The sequence below is a fragment of the Elgaria multicarinata genome, chromosome 17, assembly GCF_023053635.1.
Source record: "Elgaria multicarinata webbii isolate HBS135686 ecotype San Diego chromosome 17, rElgMul1.1.pri, whole genome shotgun sequence".
NCBI classification, from domain to species: Eukaryota; Metazoa; Chordata; class Lepidosauria; order Squamata; family Anguidae; genus Elgaria; species Elgaria multicarinata.
The window spans coordinates 18,068,327-18,089,501 of record NC_086187.1 but is presented as its reverse complement, the minus strand read 5'-3'; the positions used below and the strand labels follow the sequence as shown (position 1 = coordinate 18,089,501).

At 43.9% G+C, this 21,175-nt stretch overlaps 1 protein-coding gene across 1 annotated transcript; it reads left to right on the top strand.

The window, feature by feature from the left end:
• The first annotated feature begins 832 nt into the window (after positions 1–832).
• Positions 833–20,112, top strand: TMC7 (transmembrane channel like 7). Its single transcript, XM_063143177.1, has 16 exons — positions 833–899; positions 2,273–2,516; positions 4,318–4,466; positions 5,934–6,101; positions 6,259–6,344; positions 7,521–7,666; positions 8,793–8,940; positions 10,335–10,508; positions 10,739–10,893; positions 11,411–11,528; positions 11,734–11,831; positions 12,534–12,717; positions 13,900–14,030; positions 15,161–15,316; positions 17,397–17,475; positions 19,186–20,112. The coding sequence occupies exons 1-16, from the start codon at positions 845–847 to the stop codon at positions 19,243–19,245; spliced, it is 2,151 nt and encodes a 716-aa protein (XP_062999247.1). The 5' UTR covers positions 833–844; the 3' UTR covers positions 19,246–20,112.
• Positions 20,113–21,175: the final 1,063 nt, after the last annotated feature.

Sequence of the window (21,175 nt, the reverse complement as noted above, 5' to 3'; positions counted from 1 at the left end):
GGTGACCATATGAAAAGGAGGACAGGGCTCCTGTATCTTTAACAGTTACATAGAAAAGGGAATCTTAGCAGGTGTTATTTGTATGCATGTCACACCTGGTGAAATTTCCTCTTCATCACCACAGTTAAAGTTGCAGGAGCTATACTGCAGCTATACTGTGACCAGATTGAAAAGAGGGCAGGGCACCTGCAGCTTTAACTGTGGTGATGAAGAGGAAATTTCACCAGGTTTTCCATATACACAAATAACACCTGCTGAAATTCCCTTTTCGATACAACTGTTAAAGATACAGGAGCCCTGTCCTCCTTTTCATAGGGTCACCCTATACTAGAGTGACCATATTGAAAAGAGGGCAGGGCACCTGCACCTTTAACTGTGGTGATGAAGAGGGAATTTCACCAGGTTCTCCATATAGACAAATGGCACCTGCTGAAATTCCCTTTTCAAGATACAGGAGCCCTGTGCTCCTTTTCATAGGGTCACCCTATATGTGTGTGTGAGGGGGCTGTGGCTGAGTTCGGACGACACGATATTCAACTGGGTTTTTTTTTTAATTAGGACCAGAATAGCAAACAACCGTTGATTAGCGCGTCGTCTGAACTCAGCTTGTGTCTCTCCCCAGAGGAGGGAGCGAAGGGCAGGTCCGCAGGGCCCTCCAGCCGCCTCAGCCTCGCCGTATCCGGCCTAGTTGAGGCGCCGAGGCCGCCCCGCCGGCTTCTATTGGCTCCCTGAGAGGGCCGGAAGCCAGCTCAGGGCCGGGCCTAGACGGCTCCTCCTCCGCCGAGGAAGGTGAGACGACGGGCAGCCGGTGGGGCCCGCGGGGCTGCTCCCTTCGCCGGCGACCATGGACGAGCTGCGGGTGGCCCACGCGCTGGACAGCCCCGGCGGGGGTAGTAATGGTAGGTGGCGGCATGTGGGGGGCAATGGGAGCCGTGGGAGGCCCCGGACGGAGGAGCGCGCCTCCTTTACCTGGGAGTAAGCGCCATTGACCTCAGCGGGCCTTGCTTCCGAGGAGACATGTCTAGGGTTGCCTTGCTAGGTTCAGGAAGCGGCAAAGGATCTGGCCCAGCCGGAGTCTGAAACTTTTTCTAGCCCCATTGACTTCAAAGGCGGGTGGGGGGTGGGGAGTGGCTGAGACATGGGGGGGAAAAGAGAGATTTATTGTCTGCTAACTCTTCTTGGAAGTCTCCTCGGAGGTAAGCCCCACTGTGTTCAATGGGGCTTGCTCCCAGGTAAGTGTTGTATAGGGTTGCAGCTTATAAAGGCTCACAAAATTATCCTGGAGCAGCTTTCCCCAACTTGGCGCCCTCCAGATGTTTTTGACTGCAACTCCCATCAGCCCCAGCCACCATGGCCAGTGGTTAGGGGGTTGTAGCCCAAAACATCTGGAGGGCACCAGGTTGGAGAAGGCTGGTGTGAAGTTCTTTCGAGGTCCACTGATTTCAGTGGTGTTGGGGGTGTATTTACTGTGTACTACTTCCCCTGACATTTACTCAAAAGTAAGCCCCACTGAGTTCAATGGGACCTGCTATAAAGGCCGTGATCCTAAACAGACTGATTAGACTCCCGAGTAGTAATTCTGTTTTAAGTTTGCCCTGCAACTCTCCCACTGGAATCCAGTTTGGCTGGATTTACGCTCTGAGGTTTTAACATTTGTCAGCAAAATAATGGGTGCCTGCTGTTTGCCACTGCAAATAAGTCTTGTGGTACCCTTAAAAGCTAACTGTATAAACTTTTATTTATTGTGGCATATGCTTTTTCAGACTTGAGCTCACTTTATTGCAATAGTGAACTGTTTGATTTTATAAGATCAAAATTCCTGCTGTGATTGTTTTTAGCAGTGCCTTCTATTTTTATTAGTTATTGTAAACTAATTTTTAATTGAAGGGCAGTATAGAAATCTTTTAAATAAATAAACAAACAAGACTTTCATTTATTCTATAGGGAACATTTTTGGTTAACTTTCATAGTCTTTTTTTAGTCACTGATGGTGTTCCCATTTTACAGCAGGGGGATTGAGGCTGAGAATGAGGCTTGAGGCAGGATAGTAACTTCAGGGCTTTGGAAAGTGGAACTTCAGAGCTGTCATTGCCCATAAAGCAAAGATTGCTCCTGCCCCCCCCATCCCACCCCCACCTTCCTGCTATGTTCTCTGGGCAAACCAGAGCTGCTTCCCACAGTGACCAGCTAAATGTGTCTGAGAAGCCCACAAGCCTTTGAATTGTTGAGCTGATTTGGTAACATTGATGTTATTATGGTTCATTTTTTACAGATGTTTTTCTTCTTGACTCACATAATGCATCACCAACTGTTGCCTTCCTACAAGAATTACCCAGTTACCAGTCTATGTTGAGGAGCAGAACATCAGATAGAGCATCAAGGGACTACCATAGCTTAGCACGTTCTGTTTCTGGAGAGACCAGAAATCTCTTGGAAGGGGTTGGATCAAGAAGTCCAGGCTCTGCGCAACCACTGAGAGAATATGCGTTAACTATTGCAGAGAAGAGGCAATTAAGGTTTGAATGAAAACTCTATATCAAGTTGTAGTCCTGGGGTCCATTTGTAGTTAAAAAAATAACCTTGCATTTACAAATCGTTTTTCTTTATTTCTGAATCCATTTCCAAATGGTGGTCAATTCAAACACCCCTCCCAGCTCAGCGAATGAATTGTTACATGTTAAAGAAAGCTAGGTTAAAGTCAAATAAATAAAGCATCACCTTAAATGAAAAGGTAGTTCCCTAATTTGAAATAAATGATCAAAAGGTTTAATATGAGAACTAAGCCACTTCCAAAAGACATGGAAATTTTAAGTTAAGGGACACACTTTAATTTCTACTTCATATAAGTCTAAAGACTTTGTATATTAGGTTTGCTTACAAATTATGCTCCATGCACCCACGCTTGGCCTTGTTCTTTCAGTGTGACTTTGAGTGGGGGCGGAGGGATCATTGAGGCAGAAATTCTACAGGTGCAACTTCTCAATCACTTGCTACAGTGGCACCTGATGAAGTATTGTCTGACAGATCTATACAAGGCGTAGTGCTCCCCCACCAGTGAATGTAGCAGGTGTCTGTACATATTTACACCACAGATGTGGTTTACTAGCTATTCTGCCTGATTTGAAAAAAAACACGAAAGACTGTGTGGCTTTTTTATTATTTTGTTTCATTTTGTGTAACACTAAATTGATCTCTGGAACTTGCTGACACCAGTTGCGGTAATGACACATCTTTTGATTACGTCAAAGAACAAAGCAGGCTGGTGGTATCTCTGAGTGAACGTTGTTAACTATCCATTTAAGTTAATCTCTGCTTAGAAGGGGATGATAAATGGCTATCTTCAGTTAATTGAGGGGGGTGGGGAGGGGGATATAAGGCAACCAAGACTTCTGAAAACCTTGAGTATTCAAACATTCTGAGACACACACCAGAGAGCTTCAGAGATGTATTGAGTATTTAAGTTTCTTAATTTGGTCCAAATCAAATGAAAACTACAGTTTGAACTGGGATTCCAGTTCTGTTTTGGAGGAAAGCTATGGTCTGGTAACCATAATTTGCCTGATTCAGAATTCACAACAAACTGATTTGCTCAAACTAAGAGATGAGAGAGGAATCAGAATGCATGAAAGGAGGCAGGAAGGAAGAGGAAACATGCACGCCTGCGTCCTCATGAACAAGTGAAGGCTCTTAAAAAATGCATCATATCCTCTAACCACAAATTCAGGTGGTGAGCGCAAGAAGGATATATCAGTGTTCTCAAGAAACCCTTGGTTTAGAGAAGTTATATATGTATGTAGTTAAAAGCACCCCTGGGGAACAATCCCCCCTCCCAACAGCTCATTGTGGACTGGGCATGCTCAATAACGACAGAACATAGGGTATCAGAAAAAAACCCTGAAAAACTGGGAAGAATGTTTTGGGTTGCTTGTGCCCCTTTCAGTAGTGTCCTGGAGGGGGCGGGGGATAGCTGACTATCTAGAACTCTGAAAAGGAGCACTCCTGTTGGTGGGGAGGATGCACTGCAATGCAGTTTTGCAGGTTCTGCTTGAAAAACCTTAATCTACAGATTGTAATGCTGAATTGCTTCAAGCTTGGAGTTCTACTTAGAAAGGGTCTTTCAGGAAAACAAAAGTTTGGCTTTGCCAAATTCTATGCTTAGTTCCTGGTTCCAAGCTGTGTCCCATGCTGGAGGGAGCATGGAACAAGCACAGCCTTATTTGAAAGCACTGGAAGCAGTCACTGTATTTATTTATTTGTATTATTCCAAAGTGGCCCCCTGGATGCTCTTGCCATTTTTCGCTTATTTTATCTCACTAGGGAGATTCAACAGGCCAACATAAAATACCTGTCAGGTTGGAATCAATGGAAGCAGACAAGCAGTAAATCAATGAGGAAACTTGTACAGGATACCAAAGAACTGTCATCATATCTGCAGCTTTGGAGACATGACATTCACAGCATTGAAGGTATGATCCTTTTTATTTTATCCTGTCCCACACATTGCTGGTACTGCAGATGTATGTGGACTAGGAACACAATTTTTGAATGTCTAATAGATATCTGCAGGAGTACTTGCCAGGTACCCACTTTGATGCTGGATCAGAAGCATGATAAGATTATGTTTAATTGGATATGTTTGTTTATTTATTTATAATATTTATATAACACTCCCCATTGAAAATTTCAGAGCCGTGTACAAGATAAAATAAAATAAAAACAGACTTAAACACTTTAAAATAGATTTTAAAAGAAGCAAAATGTACAGTAAACGGTGGCTGGTCATGAAAGAAAGGCTTCCTGGAATAATGATGTTTTCAGGAGGCGCTGAAAGGAATACAAAGTTGGCGCTTGCCAGACCTCCAGAGGCAGGGAATTCATCAGGAGGGGGGCCACCACGCTGAAGGCTCTTCTCCTGGTGGACTCCAATCGGAGGATGGGTCTATGTGGAACCACCAGGAGCATGCCCTCGGATGACCTCAGGTTGGTAGGGGAGAAGGCGCACTCTCAGGTATCCTGGTCCCAAGTTGTTTAGGGCTTTGTACACAAGTACAAGAACCTTAAATCTGGCCCGGTAGCGAATAGGCAGCAAGTGCAGTTCCCACAGCAGAAGAGTTACATGCTAGAGGAGAGAAAATTATGGGGAGACATGATACCTGCCTTCAAATATCTGAAGAGCAGTAACAAAGAAAAGGAGCAGGCTTGCTCCCTGTCACTCCAGAGGGCACGACTGAAACCAATGAGTGGCAATTGAAAGGAAGCAGATTTCAGATAATTATTAGGAGAAAGTATGATGATTCTTCTCTCTCGGCCTCTTTTTTCATAATGTATATATTTATTTTAAAATATTTCCATCCTGTCTTTCTTTGTAAGGGCTTAAACACAGTGTATTGAAAACATTTACAGAACATCTTTAAAAATCCAATAAACAATAACATCACAACCCAAACAACATTAGAGAAATCAGCAACAATAATGATAAAAGCTCCATCATTTAACGAAAACCCTGAGGAATAAAATAGCTATTATTCAGTACTTAAAGGATAAAAGTACCTTTCTGTGGGAGGCATCCCAAAAGCAGGGTGCTGCCACTGAATGTTATTTATTTATTTTACATTATTTACACCCTGCTTTCCAAGCCAATTTTCCAAAGCAGCACCTTAAGTTATTTAATTTAATTTAATTTATATATCGCTGGGATCTCAGGGTGGCATACAAGATAAAATTATACAAACAATCTAAAACAATAAATATACACAGCTAAAAACAAATTTTAACTATTAAGCTAAAACCAGTATAGAATTTAAAAGCAGTAAAAACCAATTAAAACAATGTGCAAGATTGGTGAATTTAGCCATCATGTTATTTTACATTGAGGGTTTTAATGTGTCTTGTTTATACATGAAATCTTCCCTCACCTTGTTTTTTGTTCTTAGGGAAATTTGGCACTGGGATCCAGTCTTACTTCTCCTTCCTACGATTCCTAGTGATCCTCAACTTTGTGAATTTCCTCCTTGTGTTCAGCTTTATTACCCTTCCCACTGCTATTTCCAGACATGGAGTTGTCAATAGCAGCTATATTAAAGTTCCTCTGAAGAGCTCAGGTAACTCACTTTTCCTAGTAACTTGCTTCCTGTAGCAGGATTAGGATGTCTCCTGTGGAAGTTAGTGCTCCACTTCATATAGCTGATGAACAATGGATTTGGTTCTTTTTACTTCCTCTGGTCTAGCGATTTATTTATTTAAATCTTTTTTCTACAGATCCAGTCTGCACAATTTATGTAGTCAGTGGTACCAGGGGACTCATTTACTTCTACAGTTATATTATAGATCTCCTGTCTGGCACAGTAAGTAATTGAACACACATTTCTTAAATGTAATAATAATAATAATAATAATAATAATTTAATTTCTTACCCACCTCTCCATTTTGACCCATGAAGCGCACTAGAAATAAGAAAAGAGAGAGGGATTTGGTTAAGAGGAAGGGTGTCTCCCTCCCAACTTTCTGGAGAAAGCAGTGAAGCTATATTGATCAATTTTTTAAGCTAAGCTTTTCACAGTAGAAGCTCTAAAATCTATTGTTGGGGCTGTGTGTATTTTATAAGGCCATAAGCACCATACCCACGTGACATTTACTTTTGGGTACAGAATTCAACATACCAAGGATCTCTGCTTTTGTTTTTTTATATAAAACTTTTCAAGTTTCTAGTCCTTGCTTTTTTTTAAAAAAAAAAAAACCAGCCCTCACATTAGTTCAAGGCAGCATATCTCTGCTTCCTTCCCTTATGCAACACAGCTGCACTATAAAGGATAGAGGAAAGACCCTAGTTGTGGACCTAAGGCCAAAGTAAGGGGTCAGGCGATGCCCCAGTGTTCATGGGTGCTAGTACTAACACTGGATCCTGTGTCAAGGTAAACTAGAAGTGTCCCAAAGGATGCTCCATAGTGGAGCATCCTTTGGGACACCTCCAGTTTACCTTGACTTAACGCAGATGGAGGATGAAAGGTGAATCATAGAATCATAGAATAACAGAGTTGGAAGGGGTCTACAAGGCCATCGAGTCCAACCCCCTGCTCAATGCAGGAATCCACCCTAAAGCATCCCTGACAGATGCTTGTCCAGCTGCCTCTTGAAGGCCTCCAGTGTGGGAGAGCCCACAACCTCCCTAGATAACTGGTTCCATTGTCGTACTGCTCTAACAGTCAGGAAGTTTTTCCTGATGTCCAGCCGGAATCTGGCTTCCTGTAACTTGAGCTCGTTATTCCGTGTCCTGCACTGTGGGAGGATCGAGAAGAGATCCTGGCCCTCCTCTGTGTGACAACCTTTTAAGTATTTGAAGAGTGCTCTCATGGAAGAGGAAGTGTGTTTCTTTTTTTGGTCCACAGCATCACTGGGTGACTCTAGCTGGTGGTTTTCAGGCAGCTGTGTTGGTGTCTGACAAAATCTCCAGAGCATGACTGTTACCAATTGTGTGTCTATATATAGTAACTTGACCTTCCTTTGTACAAATCTCTTGTAGGGTTTTCTTGAAATGACGAGTCTCTTTTATGGCGATTACACAGTGGATACCGTCTGTTTTGGCCTCCTGAAATACCAAGTGCCCCTTGCGTATCTGCTGACCACGCTGGCGTACCTTTCATTAAGCTTCCTGTGGATCGTCAAAAGGTAAAGCTAGCTTGAAGTGTGAGCTGTGAAGGCCCATCTTTGTCCTTCTGGCTTTTCGTCATCTCACCGCCAACATAGAAATAACCGTAATAAAAAGTAATTTTGTGGATAAGGGCTATGGAGGGCTTTCCATGTTTTTAAGAGATCTGTCGAAATGTCTAATAGGATTAATAACAATAAACCCATAGTGATTATGAGATTTTTATTACCAGCACTTTTCTGAACAGATGAATAGCTTAAAAACCACTTAGCCAGCCTTGTGTTGACATGATGATTAGAGTTTGACTCCGCACATCTGGCACATGGTAGGTGTGTAGCACTCTTTGAGAGCCAAATGGTGGTTCATAACTTGAGAAACTTGCCATAGAGTCCTGTAAAGTGTTCAGTTGGGTTCAAGAGATCCTTTTATCACCAGGATTTTGCTGGGTGTGTTTATGTGACATGAGTTCTTGGGCTTCCACCTTGCGATGAAAGGAAGTGGCTTAGAAAGATCCTGCATTTACTTAAGAACGTCAGAAGAGCCATGCTGGATCAGACCAAGGGTCTATCTAGTCCAGCACTCAGTTCACACAGTGGCCGACCAGCTGTTGGCCAGGGACCCACAAGCAGGACACGGTGCGCAGCACCCTCCTACCCAAGTTCCCCAGCTACTGGTGTATACAGCCTTACTGCCTCTGATCCCGGAGGTAGCACATAGCCATCAGGACTAGGAGCCTCCAGGATTTTATCCCACCCCCTTTTAAAGCCATCCAAATTAGCTTTAATTTGGATGGCTTTAAAAGGCCATCTTGTGCTGGTGTGACGCTGCATCTTGACGCTGCATCTTGTGCTGGTGAATTCCATAGTTTAACTCTGCACTGTGTGAAGAAGTCCCTCCTTTTATCTGTCCTGAATCTCCCACCAATCAGCTTCATGGGATGACCCCATTGGGTTCTAGTATTATAGGAGAGGGTTGCCTTGATTGTGGGATGCCTCTGGTTCAAAAGTACTTTGTTCTCATCTGAAGTCTTACAGTAAAGTAACAGGTGCATGATGAGATGTCAGTCATATTACTTTGGAGAAATAAACTATTAGTTTGCTAGTAGAGCATTTTGTTTCTTTAAAAGCATGGGGATATCTTTACTAGGTCTGTCGAAGGGTTTAAGCGAAGCTTGGTGGGCAATGAAGATCAGTTTCAGAGCTACTGCAACAAAATATTTGCTGGGTGGGACTTCTGTATTACGGACGTAAATGCTGCACGGCTGAAGCACAGTAGCTTACACTATGAACTTAAAGTGAGTATGCATAATCCCCACCCACCCAATAGCATGTTAAACTGTACTTCATGACAACTATAAACATTCCTAGACATAAGTGACAGAAAAATCGAAATGAATAGTGGTTGGAAGAAATCCCAGCAAAACAAGCAAGCCGGAGGGAAAAAGTTTTTCTTATTGTCCAATCCTACCCATGTTAATCAGAAGTAACTCCCACTGTGTTCAGTGGAACTTACTCCCAGGTGAGCATGCCTAGGGTTGCATCCTTATAGCACAATAATGTACATGTCTACTCGGAAGAAAGTTCCCTTCAGTTCAGTGATACTTGGTCTCCAGAAAGTGAGTATGTGATTGAAATCTGAGTCTTTGCTTTCAATGGACTATTTTTAAAAATAATAATTTTGTAACCACAATTGGATTAACCATTACGCTAAGTATGCTGAAGAGACTTTGCTATAATTGTGGATCTTTGCAGTATTGTTCATTTAGCCATTTGTCTGGTGGGCTTTTTTATTGTTTGTTCTTCTCTCTTTCTAGTACTTTACTGATTCTTTGGATGTATGATGTGTCTGGGAGCTCATATTGGTTTGGGTAGGGAGAAATTCTGGCACCTGGGCATCTGAGGGACTTCCTGTTCCTATACAAACCTGTGTGTTCATCACATGCCCTCCTCTCGAGGCCTCACCTTAAGAGGTGAGGCGAAGGGCTTCCGGAAACTGGGCTTGTTCATGGTGGTGTCCTGTCTCTGGAACTCCTGATATCCATTTGACAGGCATCGACTTTGTTAGGGTTTAGGCCCAAGTGAAAACTCTTCTGTCTGGGTGTATTGTGATATTTCTAATAATCTGTATTATGGTCTTTTTGAAGATATTGGCTCTGTTCTGCTCTAAGGTGTTGTTTTTAAATTATGATGTTTTTAAGAATGCTGTAAGTGCTTTGGGTTCCTTCTTGACAAAGGTCAGGGTAGAAATATGTTGGGTATGGTTCAAATCTGCAAACATGCTGTACAGCCCAGAGAAACGTATTTCGCAGGCTCCATAAGGACTGTGCCAGCAAGAATGCCAGAGGCTTTAACATTGTGTTCCCTCCATGTCTCTGTTAGCTGTTCTGAACACCAAGATATGAGCTGGGCACTGCATTCCATTTGGCCTGCATGAGGAGAAGTCCTATCCCATAATGACAGTTATATCCAGTGCTTCTTGGGACCACAGTTCTGGGGAGAAGGGTGCTATTTCCCCTGGGGCGGGGAGAGGTCAAGCCTTGTAAAAATAGCACCAGAGGGAGCCTTTAACATAATGTCAACCAGCATCTCCCTGGGCTTCCCCTAAGGATGAGTTAATTGCTTTACATTGTATTGATCAAAAGCTGGGATACAACTTCTTTTTAAAAAAAAAACCATTTCTGTTTTGCAGACTGACTTGGAGGAGGAGAGGCAAAGGCAGAAGATAGCGGAGAGAACCACCAAAGAGAAAATACGTATCTATTGCTTGAGGATCTTCTTAAATTGCGTGGTCCTTGCTGTTTTGTCAGCTTGCTTTTATTCTATCTATCGAGCCACTGTCTACTCGCAAGAAAATATTTCCACCGTAAGTGGCAGGCAAACTTCATATCTCTTATCGTATTTAGATCCTGCCTTTCCTCTAAGGAGCTCAAGGCAATCCATATGTCTCTCCCTCCGCCCCATCTTATTCTCACAATAACTCTGAGAAGTAGGTTAGGCTGAGAGATGGTGACTGGCCCATGGTCACCTGGTGGCTGATCAGGCAAACAAACATGTGCACACTCTCTTTCATATTTGTTTGTTTATTTATTCCAGGACAACAAAACTAGGTTTGAGGACAACCTTTTAGTGCAGTACTTACCTTCTATGGTGATCACGTTGGCCAACTTTATTGCCCCCTTGATTTTTTCATTTCTCATCAAATTGGAAGACTATTCACCAGCCTTCGAAATCCGGTTAACACTGATGAGGTAAGCGTGTGCATGGCTACCCTTCTCAGTAGATACTTTGATTCCCTAATAAAATGTCAAAATGGCATCTTTCCCACCAGTGAGCCTCTGCCCGGTCTTTTCTGGTCCTTTTGGGTTTGGTAGCCCCTTGTGGCTGGTCGGGCTATAAGAAGGCCCCCCTCACCCTGTGTCCTCATGGCTTGCCAGACAGAGCCATCCTTGCTGTGCTCCCCGGTTCACCAGCAGTGGTTCCAAAGCCAAAGGGTGGAAGGGAAGAGACGACTGGAAGGCATAGCAGAAGGGGCCATTGGGAGATCTCAAAAGATTCTGTCATGGAGTGAAATGAATGCTTTACCAGTTATTGTGCGGAACAGTGGTATCTTGTCCACGTACATTTGATGAGAAGGCCAGAACTTACATATGCTACCAATTTCATAGATGTCCCCTCCTCTTCTGCAATCGGCTCCTAGTATTGCAAGATTTCTATTGTATGCAAATTGGATTGTTCATTGGTGTCCCTCCCTCCCCATTTTGGAAGGTGCGTCTTTGTGCGGTTGGCCAACATTGGTGTTCTCTTATTCTCGCTGTGGACTCGGATCACGTCCTGTGCTAATGAAAAGTGCGAGCCCTGTGGATACAACTATCAGCTCTATCCTGTAAGTAGATTTCACACATGAACCAAAATAGCTGGATGACCTAATATGAATAGCATGCATTCACCATTAAGACTACACTAGCTGTTTTGATTTCGGGTTTTGGTTTTTGCAGGGGGTGGGAGGCAGTGCTGGTTTCGTGATTAGCTAAATTTTCTTCCATCAGTGGGTGCATTTATTCTGATAATCCTCTTGTCTCTTCTTTCAGTGCTGGGAATCCCGAATTGGCCAGGAAATGTATAAGCTAATGATCTTTGACTTCATCATAATTTTTGCCATTACAGTCTTCATTGACTTTCCTAGGAAGTGAGTATAAAATTCAATGTTAAGGGCATCCCCTTTCTTTGTGGTTGAAGCAGATTTTGAGACTGAAAGCACGTGCTTTCTGTTTTAAACAAAACACACGTTCCCCATCACATCCAGAACTTGGGGAGCTGTGGTTAGTGAAAACAAACCAGGATCAAACCATGTTTCAAATCCTGGCTTGTTGTGAAATGGCAGTTTAAAGAAATAATAGTTTCCTGAGTGTGGGCATTAGTTTAAAACTGGATATGGATGCCTCCAATCTCACAGGTGTGAAAGGAGGGCTGGTGGTTGTGAGCACAGCACTCACTGCAGCTCATTCACATAGCAAGAAATCAGGTTAATTTCAGGGTAGGCCCAGGTAGACCTGCCCACTCTTTTTCAGAGTAGGCCCGAGCCTAAATGTCCCTTTTGCCAGCACATTCCCCTCCCACAGAGAAATGAAAAGATACATCTAAGATCAATATTAGTAACCAATATTTCTCCTCCTCCCCCTGGGCTGTCTATATATTTTTCTTGTGCTGTTCTTCCTCACGTCTTCAGGCAGCTTCTGCCCCCAGCACCTTGGAGGTGTGTCTCTCTCTAATTTTTGGCCATCCCCCACCTCACTTCGCTCCCAATGAAACAGTTTTTTTTTAATATGAAAAAGTTCACTTAGTTTTGTTGTTGGGCTTTAAAATACGGGGTTTTTCTTATTGATCTTAGGTTGATGGTTACCCATTGTTCATATAAGGCCTGCCGGTGGTGCGGACTGCAGGAGTTTGCCATCCCCGACAATGTATTGGAAATAGTTTATGGGCAAACCATCTGCTGGATCGGAACTTTCTATTGTCCGCTCCTCCCTGCCATTGCAACAATAAAGTATTTCATCGTCTTTTACATTAAAAAGGTACCTGGTCTTTGCACACCCTACGTTGTTGAGATGTGTCTGTAATTGAAGTTTTAATAATAACAACCCAGGTTTTTTATCCTGTAAGCAAGATGTGTGTGTTTCAATTCCTGTGGAATTAAATATCTTGGGAGGAGTTGCACAAAAGCTGTTTGGTGGGGGCGGGCTGGGTGGGGGCAGAGGGTTGGGTGGACAGGTTAGAATAGGAATCAGTGACTAGATGCTACTGGGAAAAAACTAGACTTCCGTGCTTAGGCTTTTAACTGTCAGCCATGGGTTGAAAGAAGGTTGTGGATTGAATTGTGAGTGCAGCAGTGGGCTCCCCACTCCCACAAAACTAGTTTTATTTTATTTTATTTTATTTATTTATTTATTTATTTATTACATTTCTATACTGCCCAATAGCCGGAGCTCTCTGGGCGGTTCACAAAAATTAAAATCATTCAAAGTATAAAACAACAGTATAAAACCATAATATAAAATACAATATAAAAGCTCAACCAGATAAAAACAGCAGCAATGCAAAATTACAAATTTAAAACACCAAATTAAAATTTATTTATAGACTGTTAAAATGCTGGGAGAATAAAAAGGGCTTCACCTGGCGTCTAAAAGCATATAACGTAGGTGCCAAGCGAACCTCCTTAGGGAGCTCATTCCACAGCCAGGGTGCCACAGCAGAGAAGGCCCTCCTCCTGGTAGCCACCTGCCTCACTTCCTTTGGCAGGGGCTCGCGGAGAAGGACCCCTGAAGATGACCTTAGGGACGGCGGCTTACAAAAGTATTCCTTGACAGCATTTCCCTGCCAGCCGCCTTGGTGCCTCCTCCACCTGAACGTTCCCCCCCCCCCCCGCTCCTTCGACACACCCAGCTGGATGGAGCAAGCTCCAAATGGCGGCAGTGCTCAGCGCGGGGAGCTGCTTGGCGAGCCTGAGCTAATGGGCACTGGCGGGAGCCTTGTCCTAACCCCGAGGGGTTTTTACCAGACGCTGTGACCCTCACAATGAAATACCGGGCCATCCTTCCGAGGACTGCTACATGGAGGCCAGCCACGTCAGGGATCCCTCGGCTAATCCAAGGGATAATAGAGGGTGAATGGAGGAAGCAGAAATAAGTCACTGGCTTCCCTTGAGCCCCCGAAAATGTGGCACCAGAGCTGAGATCTCTTCTTCTTCTCTCCAGATAAGTCTGATGCACACCTGTAAACCTTCGACCCGGCCCTTTAGAGCGTCCAGCTCCAACTTTTTCTTCCTGGTGGTTCTCTTGATTGGCCTCATTTTAGCTTTCATTCCGTTGGGACTCAGCATGACGCAGTAAGTCGCAGTTTTAGAACTTGCAGCGGTTTTCATTCATTTATTCAATCAATCAATCTTTATTTACAGTCAACGGACCACCGTTACAGCATATCAGTACACAGACGTTAATAAAAATTCATGATGGTAAAAAGAAAGGATACAAAATCTGTAAAAATGCTAATCAGTAGGTTTAAAATAGTGATCAGACGTCCATGAGTGGTCTAATGAGAAAAGACAAATTCAAAAATTTGGCCGCTTACTCAGTAACAGGCTTATTGGTGCCCTGAACTAAAATAATAATAAGAGACTCAGGAGAGTGACCAGAGAAACACTGTATAATAGGACATATTAAGTCTTTCCTGGCTTCTTGATCGTAACTGCAGTAAAATAGTACATGCAAGATGGACTCCACCTTGACATCATTACAGGGGCACATTCACTTACTCATGTGTGTTACTTGCTGTTACAGCGAGCCAGTAATGGGTTGTGTATGCCGCCCCTGAGACTGTCAAAATCGGCTTCTGTGCTCTGGAAGCTGGATTTGATGCAGAACGCAGCAGCGTGGCTGTAAATGGGAGCTGCCCCTTTCCAGCGTGCAACTCCTTCGCTGAGGGAATTGCAATGGCCACCTATTCACTACCAGGCCACGTTTAACGTTTTGGTAGTAGTGTACAAAGCCCTTTGGGTTATCTCTTGAGTTGTCCACCGCAAACAACCCAGGAAGAGAAACCATGGTGTGAAGCCGACCATGAAGTCATACGTTACAATTTCTTTTGGGGGCGAGGAGGCTGGGGAGAAATTGGTTCTATTGCTTATTTAAAAGGTCTTGTGTCTGGTGCCTAAAATACATTAGCGTAAGTGCCAGGCAAGCCTCTCCCCAAGGGCAGAGATCCATAAAGAGAGTGAATAATAGAATAGTAGAGTTGGAAGGGGCCTATTAAGGCCATAGAGTCCAACCCAATGCTCAGTGCAGGAATCCACACCGAAAAGGACCTCTCCTTTCATTGCCATCTGCCTCAGTTCAGATGGGGATGATGGGAGTTGTAGTCCAACACACCTGGGGGATATGCGAGCAGATGTCAGCATACACATTTGGTAACTATTTATTTTGTTCTGTCTTCTCTCTTCCCCACCCGCATCTTAAACAGCATTCCCTCTTCTAAAGCCTGTGGCCCTTTTATGAATTTTAATCATTCGTGGGACGTCATTCAACATACAATCCATCAGTTCCCAGTCAGTTTGCGGCAGGTCCTGGATGGCGTCGCTTCGGAAGCGTTTGCCGTACCTTTCTTTATGGTCGTCTGGTGAGCATTGGCGTGGCTGCCCTCGGCCTCCTTCGTGTTTTTGTTCGTCTTGGCCGGTTGCTGACGCCAATAGAAGTGGTCCCAAAACACACACAAATATTTGCAAGTACCTGACACCAAAAAATAAGGCCTTTTCCAAAAACGTGGGAATAGAGAGGGGAAAATATGTTAGCAGTGAGGTCAGAGGGAAATGAAACGCAAGAAATATAAGGCTGTGATTAATTGTGCTCAACTTTTGTGACTATTGGCCATGGTGGCAAGGAACTGATGGGAATTGAAGTCCGAAACATCTGGAGGGAACTAGGTTGGGGAAGGATGGTTATGTTAAAGCTTAGGTCTATGTCAAATCATTTACAGTGACCATTCAGAAAGTAGTGTTGATGATCATACCAACGCCATTTATGTTTATTGTGTAAGACTCTTTGTTGTTCCAATACACATACGAAGCTGCCTTATACTGAGAGACCAAGAGTCCATCTAGACCAGTACTGTCGACACTGGCTGGCAGCCGCCCTCTAAGGCCTGGGGCAGTGGGCTTCTTTCCCAGCCCTGCTCCCTTAGCTCCTTTTAACTGGGAAAGCCTGAACCTTGGACCGGCTGCAGGCAGGATGTGTGCTCTCCCACGGAGGTGTGTCTCCTTTCTCCAAGAGGTGAAGATACCTGTCGCTTCAGTAGAAACATCATACCAGATCCTCGCGTTGGGAGGCAACAGCTTTAATCACAAAGCCACTAGAACTCTGTCCCTATTACTACAATGTTGTGAACTTTGTGCTGTGCAACCAAAATACGGTCCTGCACCTGTATGGAGCTGGTTCTAGAACATTCTAGAGCTCTAGCTGAAGCACTCAGTCCCACTCCCCTGGAGAGAATGACTTTAGTCTATGCGCATGCCTTGAGAGATCTCCTTCCAGCTCAGGTCTCCTCTAATTGCTGTTGTAGTAGAAATAGGAAGAGCATTATCTGTGGTTTCCACAGCTTGGGCTGTTGTCATTTTTGTTTTTGTTTCCAGTAGTCTGGAATCTTCTTCCGCATTTTAATTTCCTATGTGTCATAGAATCATAGAATAGTAGAGTTGGAAGGGGCCTAAAAGGCCATCGAGTCCAACCCCCCGCTCAATGCAGGAATCCACTCTGAAGCATCCCCAACGGATGGCTATCCAGCTGCTTCTTGAATGCCTCTAGCGTGGGAGAGCTCACAACCTCCCTAGGTAACTGGTTCCACTGTTGTGCTGCTCTAACAATCAGGAAGTTTTTCCTGATCTCCAGCTGGAATCTGACTTCCTGTAACTTCAGCCCGTTATTCCGTGTCCTGCACTCTGGGAGGATCGAGAAGAGCTCCTGGCCCTCCTCTGTGTGACAACCTTTTAAGTATTTGAAGAGTCTGTTGTGAATGTCCTTATGCAGATGGATCTTGATCAGTTCCTTCCTTTCTTCCTTTGTCCTCTTCTCCCCCCCCCCCCCGGTCTAGGCAGCTCAAAGAACAGTGCAGGCCAATTATTATGGCTTTTGGTTGAACTGTCACTATGCTTTGGAGACTGGAGCCGTCTTCCCAACCTAGAAACCAGCATCCAGCTTTAAGCCGGCAGCCCTACATGAAACGTTAGAACCCTTCCAGGTTTTAAAGCGCTGTCATATTGCTAGTCAATTTGACGGATTTTCCGGCCGTAGGCACTTTTCAGTTTTCAAACATGCACTTGGGACTGATCCTAAAGCACTGGTGGGCTGCTTCTGGGGGGGCCTGCCGAATGTGCCGCCAAAATTCAACGATGGCAAAAAAAAGGTGTGATTTCACTTTAAAACCAGACAATGCCAGTAAAGAGCAGACAGCAGTGGACTAGATGGGCAAACAGGCTGACTTGTATAAGGCAGCTTCCCACGCAAGTGCAAAGAAGAATGATAAATGGTGATGGTTACTTGTTAAGATGATGTCCCTAAACATTAGATTGCTCGAGATGGTTGGTAACTGCCAGAGCTCTTCATTAGTATATATATATTTCCCTCTTCTGGATGGTGTTTTATAGACTGAGGCTTGCATTCATATTAAAGTGTCTTATTGAGAACGTTTCCCATTTGTTTTACAGCCTTATTATGTTCTATTTCATTGCCTTGGCCGGAGCACACAAACGAGTTGTTAATCAACTCCGGGAACAATTAGTTATGGTAAGTTCAAATCAAGTGACATCGTTTCTTCATTCCTCCCACCCCCACTTCCTTCAACGCACAGTTGACCTACCGGTCAAGCGTGTGATGAGGCACAACACGTTTTTGCTCGCCAGATGCTTGTTGAAGGCACTTGGGCTGTTGGGTGCAAAATCCACTGGGATGTGAACAAAAGCTATTGCCTTATGGTAACGAATGGAATGGCATTCGTTGGATTAGTGCAGTTTTCCCCAATCTGGTGCCCTCCAGATGTTTTGGACTACAACTCCCAGCACCATTGGCCAGGGCTAATGGGAACTGCAGTCTGAAATACCTGGAACGCCAGATTTGTGGGTTGCAACTGATGGCCTTTTGCGTTTTTCTGTGGGAAAATATCAGAATGTTAAATTTAATAACCCTTAGAATCCTTAAATATGAAAACAGAATGGGTTGGCATTTACTGTTCTTTTCTTTGCTAAAATGCTGCAGTGTGTTTGTTTAGGCTTTCTTTTTAACTCTTGATGAGAGGGTTATGGACCAAGCGTCTCACAGTCCTTTCTGGAATCTTGTCACGCAGGGCAAGTTGTAATGAATTGAGCAGAAGCTGCAGACGGGAGGTCCAGTACTCACTTAGGCAGCCTTTCCCGACCTAGCGCTCTCCCGAAGTTTTGTACTACAGATCCCATAATGCCGGCTGGGGGTGGGGTGATGTCCAATACATCAGAAGGGCACTGGCTCAGGGGAAGGAGTTAGCAGGCTGAAGAACAGCAACAGGGATTTTTACGGGAGGAAATAGGCGACCGTTTGCCGTTCTTGCTCATCTGACTCCCTAGCTGGGAGGATGTCACCTAGAGGTTTTTGCCAGCTTGTTTGAAGGCCCTTGGTGTTTCTACCTACAGATTCAAAAGAGTTTCTACCTACAGATTCAAAAATGCCAGTGGTTTGTACACATTCTGAAGCAGCTGCTGTTTGATCATTATGCCCTCTATACACATTTTACATGGTGGTGGACTTGCCCTTTATCTTGAAGGAGAACTGTTCATCATCATCATCATCATCATCATCATCATCATTATTATTTACAATATTTATATACCACCCAATTATCTAACACAGATTTCAGAGCGGTGAACATAGGTATAAACAGTAAAAGAAAAAAAGATTTAAAAAAGCAAATTAAAATTGTTCAATTTAAAAAACAAAGGAACTAGAAAAATAGTTGAGGAAGGCTTCTCGAAACAGAGTTGTTTTCAGGAGGCGCCGGAAACAGCCTAGCGTTGGCACCTGCCTGACCTCCAGGGGCAGAGAGTTCCACAGAGAAGGGGCCACCACACTAACGGCCTGGTGGATTTCAATCGGGCCATGGGTCCACAGGAGTATGCCCTCCGTGATAGGGTAGGATGGTAGGGGAGAAGGCGCTCTCTCAGGTATCCTGGTCCCAAGTTGTTTAGGGCTTTGTGCACAAGTACAAGAACCTTAAACCGGGCCCGGTAGTGAATAGGCAGCCAGTGCAGTTCCCTCAGCAGAGGAGTTACATTCTGGAAAGGGGCAGCTCCAGACAACAGCCGAGCTGCAGCATTCTGCACTAGCTCCAGCTTCCGGAGCAGCTTCATGGGCAGCCCCACAGAGAGCGCATTCCAGTAATCCAATCTTGAGGTTACTATTGCCCATACTACTGTGGCCAAGCAATACTCCATGTACTTTATTTTTTTCCCCTTATTACCTTCTTAGGAGAGCCGTGACAAGCTCTTCCTCATCAGGAAACTGACAGAAGCTCAGAGATGTAGCTGAGATGCCTTTGGATACCTGTTGCGTTCAGAGTTGTTTTGGGAACCGCTCGGTAAGGGACATCAAGTCAGAAGAAATCTACAGTGCTTCTCGAGCATCACTTGGGATCTCGTCATTGCAAACTGGGAGTGAACTTGCAGGACTTCTGCAACTTAGGTTTCATTCCTGTTAAGGTGTCTTGATACTGGGTCTGTATTTCCTGTTGTTTACAGCCTGGCTATTTCTGTTTCATCGTCTTGGCTGTCCTGCTGTTGATCAGCTCAGGGGAGTTGTTGATCAGCTCAGGGGATCATTTATTATGTCAGGGTGCTATGCTTGTCGTTAAGCACGGGGGCCCAAATTTGCAGGACTTCTGTATTTTTCTGTTGCTACAGAATTAAGCGAGACTCTTTATGTCCCTGCACACATTATCTCTACTATAGTAGGGGTCTTTGTGAGATTTGTATCTTCCGCCGTTTACATTTTAAGCCTCTATTTTTCAGGGGCCTTGTGAAAAAAAAAAGAATGCTTCACTGAGAAGGTTATGAACTAGTTTATGGGAATTTTATGCACACCTTTCTTGGGCCAGGAAGCATTTTAGAGAAGATTTCCCCACCAGTGTTCTGACTACATCATTCCTGAGCTAGCCACATGGTAAAGTGTATACAGCAACACATAGACCTTCTTGTTCTGCGCATGTGTGCAATTACATACACATACTTGGAGGAAGGGAAGATGTAGTCCATGTTCGTAACTCAGGAGCGTGAGTCAAACAGGGTAATGATCTCCTGACACCCTAAGTCCCTCTGAAGGTGTGTTGGGTGCAAACTCTGCATGGTCTCTCCCTCCCTCCAGATTCTCATTCAACTTCTGTGGACCAGTAAGCTTTTTGCTCAGGGAAATGTATAGATGTTTCCCATTTAAGTCTTATTCTAACAGTTGGAGAGCTGTGACAGACTCTTCCTAACTAGAAAGCTGATGGAAGTTCGGAGGCCTACCTGAGAAGCCATGTCAGTAGAGGTCTATGGCTCAGATGCTGTATAGAAGCCACTTTTGATTCTCTGTTTATTGGGTGTAAATATAAGTCGCAAGAGATAGGGAAATACTTCTGTCCTTATGCTTTGAAATGAAGGTGTGTAGATGATTAAATTACTGGGTTGAAACAAAGAATTTGGTGGACAGGGGTGGAGACGGGCTTCCCACCTTGCATAATTTGATGATCGCATAAAGTTTTAAGACCTTGTACAATTGTTACAGCCAGCGTCGTTCAGAATCCAGAGCAAACTTGGCTATTTGGGTTGTAGAATCAAACTGCACTGGGAGCAGATCATCAAGATCTTTCGGTGGTGTTACTTACCGTGTCGACAGTGAACTTGGAGCCTGGCTAATTTCTGGCCCTTCTCATGTTTTCTTATGTCCACTACTCTCTCGGGCAAGCTTTAAACGATGTAGTGTCCTTTGCATTTTATTCTAAGGGGGTACCACTTTCTTCTTTTAATTTAACAAAACAGAAATAACCCGTTCAGATGCTAACAGCATTCTTCTGTCTATGGCTTAACACTGAATTGTCGTTTTTTCAGCCGAAGTACTACCTCTGCCTTGTCTAATTTGAAACCTTAGAGAAGAACTGGACATATCATGCAGCAGTAAATATACATGCATGTGCAGTATAAGGTGCATAATTAAGTTCAAAGTGTGACATCTTAATCCCCCCCCAGTAGATTTTAGAAAATGTTTATAAAAACGAGCAAAGATGTAAAAAAAAAAGTGTTAATATTAATAAATATATTCCAGATGCTTTATGGCAAAATTTTCCTTTTTATTTATCTTTGGCTACATTCAACTCTGCTAAATCATATCGCCTTAAGAGCCAAGCTACAGCGTATCATTAAAAACAAAACCGCTGAACACTTCAAAGTCATGAGGAAACCAGAAAGTGTATTTGCAAATGTAA